The following is a 20,033-nucleotide window of genomic DNA, read 5'->3' on the forward strand; positions in this document are numbered from 1 at the left end:
CCTCGCCACGCCTTTAAACACTTGTGTACACCCAGTAGCGCTGTCCTCGCTATGAAATGAATAATTTTAATAAGGATCTGATGGTGAGACTAATTTCATTTTTTATGTTTTTAGGTACATCATTCACTACTGTCTGTGTCACGAGTACCAGACACCGGCGGACGGCTTCTACAGCCGCCAGTTGCTTCTCCGCGTGAACAACGTTACCACCCTGACCATTTTATGGGACGATCGCCAAGTACAAGTATGCCCTTATGCGGTACTAACGGTTAGATGCAACATACCTACCGTTGTGGTGGCCTAGTGCCTCGTTGTTGGAACAGCCATGCGATTATCAGTGCGACCGAAGAGCTTATTTTTATCGTAAACCAACACCCTGTGTACTGCACACGAACATCGCTTCCCTCAAGACGAACTAATTTGGATCGAGAGCAAAGAAAAATGCAAATCGCTGAATATTCTCTAAACATTTGATGTCCAATAAACGTACTTTGCCAAATGTACAATCTTGCCGTTTGCTTTTAAACCACGGTTTCACATTCCGAATTGTGGCGCTGTATTGTGAGATGCTCTAAGACCCTGTGTACAGCAAAGGACCATCGCGTTCCTCAATACGAACTTTTTGGAACGTGAGCAAATAAAAATGCAAATCGCTGAATATTCTCTAAACATTTGATGTCCAATAAACGTACTTTGCCAAATGTACAATCTTGCGGTTTGATTTCAAAGTACAGTTTCATATTCCGAATTGTGGCGCGCAGTATTGTGAGCTGATCTGTGTTGATTTCCGGGGTCTGTGTGGAGTCGCGTAGAAGACGCCTGGGCGCGTTTGCCTACGCAGCTCAGTCACGTCACGGATAGAGGCGGGGAATATGAATGTTTTGATAAAGTCTGTTTCAGGGGCGGGGGATTTGATTTAGTGCCGCAAAGGCAGGTGAGCCAGGTCGATGCGGCGGAATGATAGGATTATCACAAAATGGAGGCTGATTTCGAGTGCGATAAGGGGCGAAAAGTCGGGTAAGGTCCATAGGAAAGTTTCCTACGATCTACCGATTTATGCTTACAAACACATGGCCGACCCGTAGGGACAATAAAAAAAAAGTCCCGGAACTCTCCTTTAAATGAAATTCAGAAACCACATTGTGAAGGAAGAAGGGATGGACAAACCCTCCAAATGACACTTTCCGTAGTGGATACTGTGAATAGTGGTTTGCAGGATAAGGCCTGTAGGTCACTAACACTGCGAGCAGAAGAGATGGCTAGTAAAAAGATGGTTTTGCAGAATAATCAGAGAGGACAGGAATTAAATGGCTCAAAAAGGCACACCCATTAAAAAAGTAAGTACTAAATTCAAATCCTAGGACAGAACCAGGAAAGGCACTGGTGGGAATGCATTTTTCAGTCCTTTCAGGAATTGTACCACAATAGCCAACTCAAAATAAGAGCCTTGCTCCAGCGTGTGTTTCAATATAGAGAACGCCGCCAAGTATCCCTTAATGATAGCCACCTGCATCCCATGATGGGCTAGGTGCTATAAAAAAGAAAGCACTGCAGGTGTAGTGTAACACAATGGACCTAGATCTTTTAGCTCTACAACAGCTCCAAAACTTGTTCCAACAGCAGCGTTATAGGACTTTTGTTGCGGTCTTTTGGCCGAAAGCAACACTTCCTTACTGTCTTCTAGGAGGTCCGAATCTTTATATTTTAGCCTCTCAGAACCCTGGCGTGAAGGTCCAGTGTTCCGATTCCTGGATTAAGAAGATGGCCTCCCCTTCTTGCGAGTGTATATCTACTCTCTGGGGAAGAAGGAATGGAGGGTAGATGACATGTCTAGAACTTCTGGCTACCATATACTCCTGGCCCAACCTGGGGCAATCCAGATCAATATCCGAACTTCCTCAATCTCCTGATGGCATGAGGGTGGACAGGGACTGGTGGAAATGCATACAGGAGTGGAAACTCCCAATCTACCACAAACGTGTCTCTCAGAGCTCCTCTATGAGGCAATTCCCTGGAGCAGAAGAGGTTGTGCTTCCTGCCGATCCTGCATGGGAACAGATCCACTTGAGGGGTTCCCGAGAGGGCGAAGATCTCTAGGAGGACTTCTGGAGCCAACTCCCACTCGTGGGAGATCATGCTCTGCTTGCTCAGAGCACCCGCCATTGTATTCCATTTCCCGGCTAGATGAACAGCCAACAGAATGATCCTGTTTTGTAGAGCCCAAAACTAAAGCTACATTGCCTCCTTGTACAGTGGTAGTGACCCCACACCTTTTATTGAGCTAATGCGGGCCCACAGTGTTGTCCTTTATTATCAGGACATTCTTTCCCTGGATGCAAGACAAAAATGACATCAGCGCCAGTTTGATCGCCCTCAACTCGAATAGGTTCATGTGTAGTCTTGATTCTGAAGGGGACCAAAGTCTGCTCGCTCATGTCTGCTCCCCATCTCATGAGAAAGGCATTTGTGACTAGTTATCTCTGGCCACGGTTGCCAAAAAGGTTCAACTATCATCACTTTCTTCTTGCAGGCCCACCAAAGGAGATCCTGTGCTACCCTGCTCAGGATCTAAAGGTCTCTTCCTGCCTGGGAACTGTGACCATTTGGATTTGAGGGACCTCATCCTCAGACAAGCCTGCGGCAACAGGAAAATTCAGGATGCCATGAGACCCAGCAACCTCAAAGTCGAATGGTGGTATATTGTGTGTTTTGAAATCTCATTACCATCTGCAAGATATGTTGAGCCATCAACTCGAGAGGCACCATCAACTCGAGAGGCACCATCAACTCGAGAGGCACCATCAACTCGAGAGGCACCATCAACTCGAGAGGCACCATCAACTCGAGAGGCACCATCAACTCGAGAGGCACCATCAACTCGAGAGGCACCATCAACTCGAGAGGCACCATCAACTCGAGAGGCACCATCAACTCGAGAGGCACCATCAACTCGAGAGGCACCATCAACTCGAGAGGCACCATCAACTCGAGAGGCACCATCAACTCGAGAGGCACCATCAACTCGAGAGGCACCATCAACTCGAGAGGCGAAGACTGCCCTGATGAAATGAATCCAGCAGTACTGCTCCAATAAATTGAAGCTTTTGAAAAGATGTCACCTGGGACTTCTTGAAGTAGAGGCAGGAGCCCAGTTTATGGAGGGAGTGGCAGGTGCTGCTGAGATGGTCCAGAACTACTTTTTCGGGAGAACGAGCTTCGATCACCCAGACATCTATGTAGGGCAAGATGTGAAATCCTCCCCTGAGATTCCCCATCACCACCACTATCCACTTGGCCAAAACCCTCGGGCGGAGGTGAGCCCGAAAGGCAGAACTCAAATTGATATAGAGAACTTCCAATGGCGGTCCTTAGGCACCTTTATGTACCTATACATCCTAAGCACAGAATGTAAGCATCCTGAAGATAGAGTGACAACATTCAGTCCTGTAACTGGAGGACCTACAAAAGAGTGACCATCTTGAATTTTGCCTTTGAGGAACTTGGTCAAGTGTGTCAGGTCCAAGATGGGTCTCAATCAAATGTCTTTCTTGGGGACCAGGAAACAGCTGAAGTACCAACCCTGGTACCGTTCTGCTACAGATACTTTCTCCACGCCACCTTTCCCAAAAAGGGAGAGCATCTCCTGTGAGATAAGCCGACCTGGATACAGATTAGAGCGTTCGCTCCGGGGACAATCTGGCAGTCTGCAGAAATGGGTGGCAGTGCCGTTGGGCTACAGTTTGTAGTGCCCATGCATCAGAAGTAATGGTGCACCTTTCTTGCAGATACTGGATCAATCTTCCTCCCACTGGAGTCTTGTGAACAAAGTGCTTGGAGAGGTTTTGGGGTGGTGGCCGAGGGAAAGGAGGGGGTTGCTGCCTGGGCAGTCTTTCCTCAACAACCTCTTGGGGTACATGTAAACCTTCTTTGTCCTTGTTTTTGTACTGTCTGACCTTTGGCTGAAAGAAGAGTAGCATCGAAAGGCCCACTGTCTCCAGTTTTGTGAAGGTCCATGCTGTTGTGGCTCACTGCCTCCAACAATTTTGCTACAGCCTTGGAACCCTGTAGTTTTCCCACGCTGTCTGCCTTGGGCCCAAATAAATTGGACCCATCAAAGGGCATATCTAGGATCCTCGATTGAACACTGGAGGCAAACCCAGATTTGCGTAGCCATGCAAATAATCGGATTACAGCACTAGACCCTGTGCATCTTCCAACACAGTCTGAAGCATCGAATCCGGATAGTAAAGACAGACAGGAAGTCTCCTTTCTGTCATTTATCAGCTTAATAAGTCCCTCTCCACTACCCTTCTGGAATATTCTCTGCTGCTTGCGAAATCACATTCCATAATGTGTAACTATATTTTCCTAAGCACATGATGCATTGATCGCTTTTAATGCCATGCTTCCGGGAGAAAAGATCCTTTTTGCAAGGGCATCATAACGCGCATCCCTATCTAAGGGAGCTGGTAGCATAAGCTGCGGCTTTGGAAGTTGAAGTAGCCACCTGTAAACCTAAACTCTCTGGGGTGCTTGGAAAGAAAAATCGGGGTCTAGAGAGGAAGGCTTGTACTTTTTCACCAACTCCTTATTAAAAGAAGGAATAGTGGCTGGTTTCTTCCAAAGATGTTATTGGGTTCTTCAGTGCTGTATGAAAGGGCAGCACAGGCTCCTTAAGAGGGCCCTAGTCCAAGATGCCCGTTAGTTCCTCCCGAGAAATGTCCTTTGCACGACAACCCCATCCGAGAGACTATCACCCTGTTCATGACAGTCCAATATGCTGCATTTGTATGAAAATTTACATCTGGAGTGTCAAGGGAGGTATCTAGCCCACTGATGTCTTTCAGTTATGAGATTAGGTCTTCCAGAAGAATTGATTTCTGCGGAGTCACAGCTGGAACAAAACTAGTCTTCCTCCTTGAAAACGGGTCTGATGGATTTAAAGAAATCGCCTTCAACCAAGGGTTATACTTTGAAGTCGACGTCAAACGATCTTTAGTCTTCGACTCCTTTGACGAGGGGGTAACTGAAGCCTATTGCTTCGATGCAAACTCAGCAGTCGATGCCACTTGGAGGTCTTCCGACTCAGGATTTTAGGAGTGCGGGTCAAAGCTTTAATCAATTCCCTGCCGGTCTTGGAGAACACCGTGGGATCAACAGCCGTCTAGGCCCTTTCAAGGGGCCTGGTTGAGCCACCTTCAATACCTCCAAAATATTTCAAACCTTCAGATGCAGAGGTGGTCTTCTGGGGAAAACGTACCGGACGTCTATCAGGTGAGGAGTGCGAGTAACAATGACAGTTTCTTACTTTTCTTCTTCAAAGACGAAGAGTGACACAAATTACTCCCGGAACGCGATGTCTTAGAATGTTTGGATCATTTTATGGACCTTTTCAGAGATGTATCTCTGGTAGATCTCCTACCTTCAGAGGATTTTCTTTTTGAAGGGGTGGACAACAGACTTCGACCAACCTCGGGCGAGCGTCGACCTTCTCTCTCTCAAGGCCTTACTGGTCATCGATTGGCAGACCTTCATGGGTTTCGCTGAGGCACCAGAAACAAATCCTGTGTGAATCAATGATCAACACCTTCCAATCACAGTTCTCACATCTCTTGAAGCATGTTTTCAGCGTAGGCATTGTGACAATTCAAAAATCTGGTCGCTTTCACCTCTACAACATTCGTAAACTTCAACCCCTCCTGACCTTTCACGCTACTAAACTCTTAACCTCCCTCATCTTCTCCAGACTTTTCTACTGTTTCTCCCTTCTCTTTGGACTCCCCTCCTCTCATCTCTCCCCACTCAAATATGTCTACCACTCTGCCATCTGCTCCATTCGCCTTCTCTCACCTCTTGATTCCATCGCCTCTTCTCTCACCTCTCTAGGTTGGCTCCCTTTTCACTCCCAGCTCAAATTCCCCTGTCTTGTTTTCAAATCCCTCTATGGTCTTGCCCCCCCCCACCTCTCCTCTCTTACTTTCTATACCCCTTCTCGTTCTCTCCGCTCTGCTAATTTTTTCCTACTCTCTCCTCCACCACCACCCTGTGCCGCCTTCCGCTTCCGCTCTTTCCAACTGCTCGCTCCCTTCCACTGGAACCGCCTCCCCTTCCACATCCGCTCTTCTCCCTCCTCCCCTGCATTTCGCTCTTCTCTAAAATCTTATCCACTCCCCTCCCTAACACCCTTCACTTCCTCTCCTCCCGCCTCATTCCTCACCTCTTACTCCTGCTCTTCCTTACCCTCTCCATCCTCTCTACTCCCTTCTATCCCCCACCCCCAGCTGTTATCTAATCTTACTCTTTCCTCTCTTCTTCCTCACAATTTCTTGCCTTCCCCCTTACCTCCACTAATAGCTCCCATTCCCTCGCACACCTGTCCCTCTCCACTCCCTTCTCACCTCCGCAATATTGTAAATTGTTCCTTATACTGTTTCAGTTGTGATTCATTTGCCATCTTATGCTTGTTGTATTTTTTGCTTATTCTCATGTAAAGCACTTTGGATTAAAGGGCTATATAAATTCAATAAAATACAAAAACTTAATAGCACAGTGTTTGAAGAAAATCACGGATGCGAGTCGAACCACTGCAAGAGCGTGCCAGGCATGCGAAAAAAATCACGACGGCAAGTCGAACCACTGCAAGAGCGTGCCAGGCATGCGGAAAAATCACGGATGCGAGTCGAACCACTGCAAGAGCGTGCCGGGCATGCGAAAAAATGGAACTAAAGCAACAGGGTGCAGTGCGTACTACTTCTACCACCATAGACATGTTCGCATCGGGAATAGTAACTGCAGAGGGACATTGATGTTGCGTGGTGCCCCCTGCTGTCGAAGAAATATAAATCTGAGACTGCAAAGCAGGATATCAATATATCCAGGATGAGGAATCCGTGGGAGGTTATAAACCATTAGAAACCATGTTCTGCCAACTGATTCCATCCCACCACTTCAACATTAGTGCCACAAAAAACTTCAGAATTTACATGGTTGACTTAAAGCGAACTACAAAATCGGAGCTTTCAAGAACTTATGGGGAGATCATCAAGTAGGCGATCAGGGCCTTTAAGACAATCTGCAACACATATTGCACAACATTAAGCAAATATATAGAGACCGATTTGCTTTTAGAAGAGACTTTGCAAGAGTAACTATTGCATTTTTTTTTTAATTCTTTTTTTGTGTTTATGGTTTACAATAAAAACCACACAGGCCATTCATGTACAGAAGCAATGGAATTTTTTTAAAAAAAAGACTTAAAAACAATGCATAACATACCCCTAGACAGACTAAAGGGAGATCCCCGTCCCCCATGAGCACCACATAAGCAACACTAGCAGGGACGCATATCACAGGTGGCTACAGCATAGGAAGTATGATGGAGCGCCACGGCTAACCAACCCCACTTATAATCTCATCCCTCTGCTCACACCTCTCAAATTCTAAACATAACACAACCATATCCGTACACTTCACTACACCACAGCAACGAAACAAACCACACAGCCTCACACAACAGTTACCGACCTAAGAAAATAAATAAATCATACCCATGCTCAGCAAACAGGGTAAACTAAACTGAAGCTGCCAACAGCACATCACAGCTCTCTGGAGCCTTTTCCAGCTAACGCCTACCAACTTATACTACCCCCCCTTGCTTTTCAGCTCCGCTTGGGGACCACTCGGGTGGTGATAGTCTGCAGTATAAATAGCCTTTAAAATAACATACCAAATCGTCACAAAATGTATTCTTAAAAGTAATATATATCTTATTCATCTATTCTGAATCCAGAACCTTTACTTTTAAATAAAACTTCTCAATATAAAACCTGTACTGTGCATGAAACGCCCAAAACATAATCTACGATTGTTTAGGTCCTCACAGTAGAAGACCAAATGTTTTAAGACTCAGAATCTTTTAAAGACCATCTACAGTTGGGGGATACGTCCTTTATTCCAGAACATGAGATTATCGGTTGCCAAATACTTCAGTAAAGTAGGAGGACATTTTTAAAAGGTACCTTTGGATTTTGCATTGGATGGATCTCCTTTGAGGGAGCTAAACCATCCTCATGATGTCCTCCAATCTGACCCCCCCCAACTGAAAGGAGGCCGTGGCAACCCTGAGAGCTTGAGCTCCAAATTAAGCGGCATTGATCCTGGCCTGCACAAGCGTCCATTGTACCCATCGAGATAGTGTAAGGTGGAAACTGCTCTATGTGGCTTGCAGACAGTGATCAGTAATTGACCTAGGGTCGGCCCACAAGGGGGAGCTCAACTCCTCATAAGCCTTCAGGCACTGGACCACGCATTGCTTAGGCTGCGATATGTTATCACTCTTGTATGACATTTGGTTGTTCTAGAGACATGAAAAACCACTCCGTCTGGGGAGTATACCTGGTCTAGGGCCCCCGACGTTGCAGACTCTTCTGCAAGACACTAAACAAAGCAGGGTAGTCAGCTTGCCAGAGAGGGCCAGGAGATAAATAGATTGAGAATGGTATTCACATACCAGAGTTTGTTGCAACAAGCCAGGGGTGGCGCTGCCAACCGGACACCTTTGAGCATCCTGCATACTAGTTGATGCTCCTCTACCAGAGACCCTTCCACTTAGTCATGGCCGGCGGAGATCGCTAGGCGTTCACCGTCCTGTACGCTAAGCCCTGCTCCGCCAGATAGGCGAGGAAGTTTAAAACCTCAGCTACAGGGGCTGAAACTTGATGGAAACCCAGTTGAAAGAACCAGCGTGCCCCTGCACCCAAAGAGTTTGCATATCTCTTGGATGACGCGGGAGCCCAGCTCTCCTCGATGAGGCAGATGGCCTTGCCCGAATTCTATGCGAGTCACCCTCTGGCCCTAAAATCCTCCAGGCTGCCAGGGTTAGAGACCCACATTGAAGGAGGGGGTGGTGCTCCCCGCTCGGACCTACTCCAGAGCCAGAGTCTCGGTAGTAGGATTGGAAAATCTGCTAAAAGTTCCAGAAGGACTGGATACCAGGACGGAGAGGTCCAGACTGGGGCCACTAGCACTAACTCATACTGCCCCGACAGGCCTTCAGCAGTGTCCTTGCCATCATTGCGAAGACAGGGGCAAAGAGTGAACAGTTCCTTCGCCCCACCTCTGTAGGAACAAGTCTGCCGCCGGCCTCCAGCTGAAGAATACTGGTAGCCGAGCATTGAGCCCAGCAGTGAAGAGATCCTTGGTTAGAAGGCCCCATCTGCGTTGCAAGCGAAGGAATACCTCTTTGCACAGAATGCCAATCCGCCACTTAGTTCCTCAGCCCAAGGAGGTACTCCGCCGTCACTGAGATCTGATGTTGCAGACAGAAGTGCCGAAAAATCCTTGACTAATTCTGCCAGAGGCCCCAACCTGGTGTCGCCTAGATTGATATATCTCACTGCTGATAAGGTTGAGTAGTATACAGCAGTTTACCCGCGAAAAGCTCGAAGGCAGTAGATCTGCATCTCCAATTCCTGAGACCATTCTCTCCCACACCCCCATAGCAACCGGACTGCATCTCACTCCCCAGCCAGTGCGGCTTGCATCTGATCCCATCACGAGGTCGGGTGCTGAATCGAAGATAGCTCTGGCGTTCCAGGCCTCCTTGTGTGTTAGCCACCAGTGTAGATCGATCCTCACTTAGGACTAGCCACTGAGTAAAAGACTGCGCCTCAGATGCTGGCCCTTCAGTCTCTGCAGCTCGCAATAGTGGAGCAGCCCCAGGAATATGGCCGGAATGGAAGAGGATAGCAGGCCAATCACTCTTGCTAGCTCTCTCAGCGAGATGGTCTCCTTCTCCAATACTCTGCGTATCTCCTGTCGCGTGTCATGCACTTTGCAGGACCGCAGCCGACAGTCTTGGGTGTCCACGGCAAAGTCTAGGTACTATAGCTTTCTCGAAGGGACTAAGGAAGACTCCTCCCAATTGATAAATCGCAGGCCATGGAGAAGATCTATAGCGGACTTGTCCTGCTGTCTGACTTGGGCTTTGCTCTACGACAAAGCCCAGGGTGCCGACGGGAGCCAAAGGGCAGGCTTTTGCACGCCCAGTCGAGACCCTTCCAGGTGAACCTCAAATACCTCACGTGCTGGGGACAAATTGGCACTGCTAGATAAGCGTCCTTGAGGTCGAGTCAGACTACTGAGTCTACGGGCTGGAGTAGGTCCCTAAGCATGTGAATTCCATGCATCTTGAAGTGACGGTAGAGAACAGAGTCGTTCAGGGCTTTTAGATATCAGGTGATGGACCTTCTCCTTCCTTACTAAGAAGATGGTGCTGAAAAATCCGCCCTTGTATCTGGACAGGGGAATCATGCCCTTCATCTGTAGGCTATGCACTTACACATCTAGCACCACGCTATCCTTGCCCAACATCACTATGGGGAGGGGGCGGTGTGACTGGCTTGGTTCTGCAAAAAAAAAAAAAAGAGTCCATTTAGAAACCCCTCCGTGTCCCTGACCCAAGCATCTCCTGATAAGGAGTACCACACTTGGGCACATCCCACTGTCCTGCCTCCTATCGCCACTTGCGATGCCAGAACAATGCAGCCGAGACCCTACCTATGGTTTGCAGTGCTGACTCGCTGGCTTCTCCAGCTGCGACCCGTGGCTCTTTCTCTGGAGGGTAAGGTGGTGTCGGAACCGTCCTGCCAGTGGGGGGGTTGTGTGCTTGATGGGACCTCCTCAACGAATAACGGCCGGATGAGCAGCCCCTGCTCTTCCAGTCCTATAAAAAAAAACTTTGATGTGAAAACCCTTTTGATTGACGTTTGGGCCTCGTCTAAGGCAATGAAGGTGACGAAAGTTTAGCCAAATAGGAGGCACTGGGAGTCCGACACGGATTCTGAAGTAGACCGCTCCCCCCCATTTCGGGTCTACTTTCATAAGGATGCCCTTCCTTCTCTCTGCTGAAATAGCACAGTTTGCATTGCAGAGAAGGCAGAGAGCCCTCTGGGGTCACCACAACAAGGTGAAGGGGTCTATTGTCTTTTCTGTCTCCGTGGCTTCCTCTGATAGATCTAGGATCTTTGCGAGGAGACCAGTAATGTCCAGAACCTTGTCCAGGCAGGTTTTCCAGGCTCTATCGCTTTCTTAGAGTATTTGCAGTTGTTTCCAAGAAAGGTAATAAAATTGCGTCCATCTCCAGTGCCATTTTTCCTTGAAGGTCTGGCCGGTAGCATTCTGCGCTGAGTTTTGCTTGGACTGCTGTGTCTACAGACCGCCACAGCCTGGTTTTAGTCCGCCGCTCGGGGAAACAGAGTCCAGTCCGATGATCTGGGGTGAATCAAGTGCTCTGGGACAAACATTGGCTCAAAGTCTACCTGCTCCTTTAGAGGCTGCTTCCCACTAAGAATGGGGCCTGCCGCATTCCCGGATTTGCTAGGCCACAGATCATCCTGGTCCTCTGAGGTGAACAATCTTCTGAGCCCTGTTGCTCCTCCGGGTTGAAGGGTCTGTGACCCCGTTTATCCTCCTCCGGGTCAGAGGGTCTAAGGGAAGAAGGGGTCTTCCTTTCAAGAAAGGCTTTAAGCCTTGTGAAGACAGAGGGCCCCTGTGGCAGGCTGTGTAAAACTCAGGTGGGTGGGGCAGGGGGCGAGGGGGCAGATTGGGGTGTCAGAGGTATCCCTCTCACGAGCCAGTTTACTTCCCTGTTAAATTGCTCTTTTTCAGGCCGGGGACACTCCCGAGGTGCTCCCCCATGTCGTTCAGGTGCAGCTGTATGGGCACCAGCATGTCCGCTACTGCCTTTTTAATTGTGGTCTCACCGAGGATCACAGGACTCTTGAAGCTGGCCGCTAGGGCCAAATCCTGCTGTGGGAAGATTCCCGTTTCCTCTGACCATTCCTGGGTCGTACTGTGCCATGCCGGCAAGTGGGGCTTGTGAAGTAATGTATTCCTGTATCTTTTTTTTGCACTGCCTTCTTCGGCTAGCGGCACAGCTGCCAGTTTGCCTTTTCTTTTTTCATATATGTTTTCCCAGAGTCCTGTAGAGCAAATTTCACTCCCTGCATTTTTTTTTCTTTTTCAAAAGAATGAGCAAGTGTGGAAAACAAATTTAGGTAATGCAGGGCACCTCCGATGCTCTGGGAACGTTAATATCCCTTCAAAGAGGAAGGAAATGTGTCACCGAGTACCAAGGAAAGGACCTGCGAGGTGCACAGAGCTCCCCATGCAGGAAGCAAGGACACGCCTCCTGGGATGAAGCCGATGGCACGAGCTCCCCTGAGGGCTTCTCCTGCACCACGACGGCAAGCTGTGTTGGAAAAGGAGGCAGAAGCCCTGTTGGAGCCTGCCTGGAGCACCGGAACTCGGAGAAGGAGAGCAGACCTCCCGACAGAAAAGCTGACACGCTGCAATAATCCATTTGCTACGTGCAGTAAAGTTTAAAGTACCATATTACATCAATGTAGCTTCTAGTGTGTACTCCACGCAAGGTGCACATTACCAATATGGCTCTAGAAACTTAATATGCACAATACCAGATATTGAAAAGGAGTAAAGTTGCACACCTCTTGCTGTGAGCAGCAAAGAAAGGAAAGGGAGGAAGAGCTGCAGTCATTTGAGGGACCATGTGCATACAGGATTGGCTGGTTGACATGTTTCATGGCCACAGTTCAGTTTAAAAAGGATTCAGGGAAATGGAGTTCAGAAAAGCTCCAGGTTACATTTTTAGTTACATTTGAACTTTTTCTCTGAGGATTTCAGCGCATAAGCAAGTTTTGTTTTTTCTGTGATCCGTCGCTTTGCTAAAATCTTCCTTCTGAGCTTCTGATGTTTATGTTGATTAAAAGAAAGAAGCACAAAGCTCAACTCTGGTCTTGACATAGAAACCTTCTTTTCTAAACTTAACATTTAACCCAGGAGTTGAGAACATGCATTTTAGGGTTCCATGAATGGTAGAGCAAGTTTATGCCCACCCGCAAACCATGCTTATTACCAAGCATCTAATAGTGTTCTTCAAAAAAATGTTTATGTTAAACCCCCCATGAGTTAAACTATTGTAGATGAAACCCCCTTGAGTAAAAATAGTGTTGTCGGGCCACCAGATTTCATATATGCATACATTTGAATGTGCCCTAGTGCTCCACTATAAACATTTCCAAACACAGTCATGTCACATAGGTATGTGTGTATGGTACCATACAACCCCAGTAGTAATAAAAAAAAATAAAAAACAGCTCCAAGTAGCAGCTGGTGTCAAATCAACCAGGCTCTCCAAGGCTATAAATGTTAAGGTATTTGTATCGCGCACTGTCACCAACAAAATTGGTCCCCAGGCGCTCTGGCGGATCTGTAAACGATAAGGTGGGACGGGTTAGTAAGGTGAAGAGGGAGTAGGATAGTGTGAGGAGTGGTGTTCTGTTGGCAGCTTCAACTCTGTACACCGGGTGCTGAGCTTTGGTGCGGGTATTGGATCGGTGTCAGTCCACGTGTGCTGTTGCTCCGGCTTATGTGTTGTTGCAACCAAGAGTTAAATAGTGCCCAGGTCACAGCATTTTCAAACCTTGCGAGTAGACAGACTAAAAGTAATAGCTTGTCTGGCAGAGTTGCCTAGGGCTGGATGATGTTCCTCCCGGTCTTGGGAAAGAAGCTAGAAGTTAACTCAATATTCCCAGACCATTTAAACAAATGTCCCAAGAATAAAATCCGAGAGTAATTAAAATATTTTGGGAGAGCACAGTTTATAAGATATGTCAGTGAAAGGGGGAATATAGTAAAAGGTGTATGTGCTTTATCATTAAAATGGAAATCATGGGTAGTGTCCATTTAAATTGGGCTTTTCCTCAGCAATTTGGGATCTCCGGAGGACAGACATCCTGAATTGAAGTGTGTAATCACAAGCCTTTGTTATTGGTGTCTGCCCTAGTCAATAAAGTAACTGGAATCTATTCCTTAATTAACAAATTGAACTACGATGTTGAGACCACGGATCGGATTTCTAGAGAAAAGCGAGGGAATGAAACAGAATTCCGGAAACCAAGTCTTGAGAAGAATTGTCAACCCTACAAAACATTCTTGAATTTATAACCAGGCTAGAAACCATGTGTGCCATAGATAGCATCCAACATGTTAAGCGTTAAATCAGTCCTGGATTAAGAGTCATATGTTTAGCCAATATATTTGTCGGACCCCAACACTTGTCTATAGTTTCTGAGAAACCAAAACATGGTTTTGTCTTTGTGAATCAAAATCACTGTATGCAGTTTTCACCGTGGTCGTTTTTGCTGCATTTTCTGTGTATTGGGTAGGTGATTGAGGATTGTGGGTGGAAGGTTGAGGTGGGTTAGATGGGGAACACAACAATTTTTAAAGAAATTAAAAAAAGAAATGCATATAACTCTTTATATAGCCAAAAAAGACTACTCTGAAAAATGCATAAGTAAAGTGCAAATGGGTGAAGTGGCCACAGTGAAAATACATGGAGCCAAAATAACCAATGTCAATTGGTATGTTTCTATTGGAGAGGATTTTCTTTAGTCTAAAAGCTATTCATATTTGTTTCTATACATATTAATGTTTGTGCAAATTGGAATTAAAACAGTGAGAGAACAGCAGGCAGGTTGCGTTTCCTTTCTGTAGACAATCTCCCTGCATTATGTGCAATATTGTGGGTGGCACCCACAGCATTGAAAAATCACAGGACAATCTAATTTCTTGATTATGTTAAATAAAACAGAATATTCAGATTAAAAACAGCCAGTTTCTTGTGCCAAATTGTGGTGTGAGATTGTGTAAAACAAACCAGTTAAGTAAATCCATTCAAGAGATAGAAGTCATTACAAGTTCAAGAACCACATTTCGATATAGGTTCCCAGTTTCCTCCACCCTTTGCTTTCCAGCACAGGCCCGTTGTTGATTCTAGGGGGGCTTCGATCTACGAGCAGAAAGCCTGGACAGGTCCAGCCTCAATCTTCCAGGACATGCTGGCATGCAAGTCAATAGATACCCTCCAAATCTCTCGATTGTGTCAAATCCTGCACCGAATTCTTGAATGTAATCCAGTCATTGCTAGCTAGCAGCTAATTGGGCATTTATCGAAAAATGTTTACAATATCCATCCCCGACAACAGACAACCCACCCCTTAAATTAACAAATTCATCTGATCCTGTAATGCCAAACACAGGGTGTCCAACATTTCACGTTCTGCTACCAGACATAGTTTATCATACTATCATCTACAGAATACCAATTTATGCGCTTGCCTCAATTCCAAAGGACAAAAGAATGATGCACGCCGCAAGACATGCATAAACAACAGTTAGTAGTTTTAAGCAGCAATTATAAAGCATGACCCAATACACAACTTGCAACCCCATGTCATAAATAATACAGAAAATATGTCAGATGTGCTGCCAACTCAGAAGTAATTTAGAGATGATCTGGTAACTGTAAAGACTTCAAACCTAGGAAAACTTTTAGTTGGAAACTATTGGGCTGAAATCATTACTTAAAAATAAGATTGAGAAAACAGGCAAAATAAATTACAACATCACAATCATCCTGGATGAGTTACACAGTCACACATCGGGTAGCACAACACTCCTCCCTTAAACATGATCAGACTCCAGGGAATCATGTGGCCATCTACCCCAGCTCAGATCCACTCAATGGGGCCTTTTCTTCCTTCATGAAGTGGCTTCCATTTAAAATATCTTGCAGATTCCACACTAACTAGAAATAAGATGCAACCACCATGTGTCGTCGGAATGTGCATCGCTACCATTCAATACCACCGTTCTCCCCATTGATATTACAACCATATGGTGCCTGCTTCCTAAATTGAAGCCTGCTCTTGCTTTTCTTTTGCATTTTGAGTCACTCAGTGAATTGTCTTTCTACTTCTATTTCCCCCAATAATTAGCAATACAGCTTTAAAATCTGGTCATCAGACACACACCTCCAACTAAGCATTGAAAAAAGCAATAATCATCTCAGACGATGAAGCCACAGACATAACTAGTGTCCAATGCCATTTCTTTCAGAATACACCCACCAAAGATCCCAGCATTGCCCTTGGATGCGCGGGACATTTCCTCTGGCAGCAAAATGAGCAGGCTCGCCTTGGCGAAAAAAACCACGGGCATTCTGTACCTGTTTGACCATCATAAACTGGACGTGAACATACCAGACAACGTACTAGTTTGGTAGTCGTTTAAGTTGGAACAACCTTCAAATAAGGCAATGAATGTGAAGCATTAAAAGTGAAAAACGTGCATGTCTGCTCCCATGTGCCAGCTCCATTTTCTGCACCTGCTGAACGCATACAACTTTAGTTACCCATAAATGATGCGCAAACTCCTGCTCAGGAGAAAGACCATATCCACAAGGGTTTCAACAAAAACAGCCAGTTTACATGCTCCACTTTGCCCTCAGCTCAAATGTGGAGCAAGAACCCTTTTATGTAACACGTACCTGCCACCATCAGCCTGGCTGTCCGGCTCACAATGGTTCCCAGGCTATCCACCGTGGCCACACACTGGTAGTTGCCCTCATCCGGTTTATTGTTCTTGAAGTGCACAACACTGTTAATAAGCAGGGAGCCATCTGGCAGTAACTGGCGCCTGTCATCAGAGCCCAAGCTTAAAAAAGTCCCGTCTTTCCTCCATTCAATTTTGGGCGGTGTCTCTGAGTAAGCAGAGCAGTTTAGTGTCACAGAAGATCCTCTTACAGCCACTGTATCTTCGGGCTCCACGAGAAAACCAAAAGGTGTGAACGTCCTTATGGTGGGACCTGCAGAGAGAGAAAAGCAAGAATAAGCTCGCGTTCACTGGGAGAAAACAAGACAATACGGTGGCAGTTCAGACACACAGAGGCACCCGACTGATATAATCTCAGCTGGTCTCGAGTACATTCCCCTCACCCCTGCCCCCTCCCCCCAAAGCAAGAATGGCATTAGCCCGCCTATAGATTTCAGCACTGGACTTTAGTTCTACAACCAACATTCCAACAATTCTAGGAAACGAATTCAACAAACATGTATTCGAGCAATTGGAATAGGCCAGGACTAAAGGTTGACAAAACCCTGAAGATCAAACCTTGCAAACTATGTTCCCCCCTTTTTTCCCCACCTGGTGTCTTGAAGACAGCTTCCAAATATGTTTCACTTCAGTAAGCACTTTACAACCAAAGAAAGCCATGATGGTGACATTTCATGATATTATATGGTATTTGGCATGTATATAGCGCTCTATATATCATTGGTATGACCTAGTGGGTTGAACGCCCTCTGGGACCGTAGTCCAGGTCAGTCGAGAGTGTAAGGTGTTATAAGGTGCACCAATTACGTGCGCAGCTGATGCGATTGCCTGATGTTAGATGCATCCTAGCATTAGGTATGGTGGTATTTGAGCTCAGTTGAATGTGTGCAATCTGGAGGTTCGTCACCAAGACTAGGTTCTGGCTGTGTTAGGCCTGTGTAGGATGCATGTGTGCAGCTAGGCTCATTTTCGTGGGGTATAGCTGCATTCTAGCAGAACGTTGAGGTGTTCGTGGGGTATTGTTTGTATGTGAGCAGCTAGGCTGAAAATTGATTGAGCGGTGTAGCTGCGCTCTATTGTGTGTTGGTGTACAGGAAAGAGTGAGCAAAGTTATATGAGAGGGGAGTGTCTGGGTGGAGGTTTTGTTCTTACAAGCCCACTACTCTGTAGTTCAATTACACATTTGCGATTGCTGCGTTCAGAGTGAACTTATTCGTGACTTGATTGTCGCAGTCAGTGGCGTCATTGCTTGGCATCTCCTTGAACAGTAGGTTGCACGATCTCAGCGGCCTTAGATGGTCTTAATCAACATTATGGAAACAGCCAGATTTTTAGAGCTTTGCGGAAGGCCATGTAGTCTTGGGTGTGTGGAATATGGGCGGGGAGGGGGAAATAGAGGGTGGGAATTGCACAGAGTTGGGGCCGATCCTGGCAGAATTGGAGGTTGGAATCACTATGTCCTATATATTTTCACCACACTATTCGAAGTTCCAATCATTTGACCCATACACCACAGCAGGGTTCTCTGCATTGGAGCCGGCAGTGATGTATACTCACAGAAATCTGACCAAATGAGAGGCCCAAGAAGATGTCTAAGTACTAGTGTCAATGTTCAAGAAATCACATCTTGCAGCAGATTTCTGAGGTATTAATTGCACTGCTAGAAGAAAATAGTCATGCATTTTCCAGAGTCCATAGGGATCCGAAAGGCATGTCACCCGACAAACAGAATCTGGATCCAAGCTGACAACCTACTTCAACAGTAGACCAAAGTTAGTTTATTCTGCCATTGTCACTTCCACATCACCAAACACCATGCTACTGCTCACACCCGGTTAGTCTAGCAGAATTGGAATATGAAAATGTTGTAGTGTTTTGGTTGCCTCACAATGCTCCGAAATCCTCATCTATTGCTGGTCAAGGACATTTGCACATGATAAAGTGTGCCATGTGTAGGAAGAGAATCTGTGGCCTTAGCTTTGGAGTGTACTAGCCATCTTACTCCTCAATCCAATCTAGTGCGCGTTCTTCATGAAAAGCAGAAATCACACATTTTTCACAGGTTCTGATCTTAATAAGATCCCTGCTTGCACAATCCCTTCTAATACCAGTTCCTGCAAAGATAACATCTTCCAATCCTCACATAATCAATACAAATGTTGATGATAAATGTATACTTAGTCCATAGCCCCTTTGAGCCTTCGATTTTGCAGACTGGGCCAACTGTTTAAATGCTGCATCCAGTGCTCCAGATAAGATTTGGAAGTGGGAGTATTTTACTCCCCATTTTTTAAAGTTGGGAGTAAAATGATTAGATTAGGGAGTAAAATTTTAAGTAAAATTCAAAACGGGAGTATTTTGTATGCAAGTAAATATATGATTTAACTGGAAAACATGATTTTGTAATAATTTCTTTGCACCTAGTTATTCATGGACATCAAAAGATACAGGTTTACTTCTTTCGATCAGGCAGTAATAATAGGAGTATCTTCCTGTGGTACTAGATGCACTACTAGTCCAAACATATCCCATGGTGCTCAGTCTGAAAGCAGGGGCACATGGCTACATGTCTGTTTCCTATTTTTTGTTCAGAATATTTGTACTCCATTTTTATTTTTTGGGAGTATTTGCCTATTCCTTTTAGGGAGCAAAAGTAGCCGATACACCCCTTACCAGTTGGGCTGGCTGCATCAGTTTTGGCTCATCAGGCTCCCAAAATAACTTAATCCCCCCCTCAGTAATGATGGCACTCAATTTAAAGTGATTTCACAATTTGAGAAGTGGGAGAGCTAGAGCTATCTGCCACCAAGGAAGTGTCTGTGCATGCTTCGAGTAGCCAGTTTTAGAAAAATGTCCATGTTGAGGAAAGGACTAGGTGTGTCGTCTCAATACTCCCTGCCCCCCCCCCAACCCTCCACAGAGGAAACTCATCACTGATGGAGAGCATTTAGGTTTGCAATCCCACTAACGTAATGCCAAGGCAGCATGTTAACGCACCGCCGCAGGAGCATCACTTGCTATCATTCTCCATTCTAAGCCAAGCTCAACTTTTCATCTCCAATTTTACTTTGGGCATTGTGGTAATTAAAATTCAATTTCTACCGGAGAGCAGAGCGGTTCGGTTCCAGTGCTTATGCAGTGAAGTGGAGAGGAGGACAATGGGCCGAGGTAATTCCACTGTGTATAACCTTAACATCATCACCGGCATTGGATCAGTCAAGCGACTGGCAATTAATTGTAGGTGAACACTGTATGACAGCCAAGACGGGCTGACCTAATGAAAAAGCACTGGCTAGCATTAGGGTTGCCGTCGTGGACAATTGAGCACTGGCGATCTGAGTCAAGGGGGAGTGGGTGGGGGTTTATCTCAGACAATTCCAATGATCTACTACACAAGTGTTGCCTCGCATTTTGCAATTGTAATTAGTTATTTATAACGCGCTTGATACCCAGAGGTTTCTAAGCACCGGCCCAGGGACCAAACTTGTGTTGCTCTGCATCGTCTTGCTTCCAAGGCGAGCGCGTTGCCCTCGAGCTATCCCTCCCGGCCCCTGACT

General features: G+C 46.2%; 1 protein-coding gene across 9 annotated transcripts in view; it reads right to left on the reverse strand.

Annotated features, from left to right (window-relative positions):
- NEO1 (neogenin 1) overlaps positions 1-20,033 on the reverse strand; it is a 1,161,518-nt gene that overhangs the window by 810,084 nt on the left and 331,401 nt on the right. For all 9 annotated transcript variants that reach the window (XM_069624609.1, XM_069624607.1, XM_069624606.1 and 6 more), the window contains exon 2: positions 16,412-16,729. In XM_069624609.1, the coding sequence (XP_069480710.1) occupies positions 16,412-16,729 (318 nt within the window). The remainder of the gene's footprint in view (positions 1-16,411; positions 16,730-20,033) is intronic.

Source organism: Ambystoma mexicanum, chromosome 11 (assembly GCF_040938575.1).
Source record: "Ambystoma mexicanum isolate Mex_15411 chromosome 11, UKY_AmexF1_1, whole genome shotgun sequence".
In the NCBI taxonomy this organism is placed as follows: Eukaryota; Metazoa; Chordata; class Amphibia; order Caudata; family Ambystomatidae; genus Ambystoma; species Ambystoma mexicanum.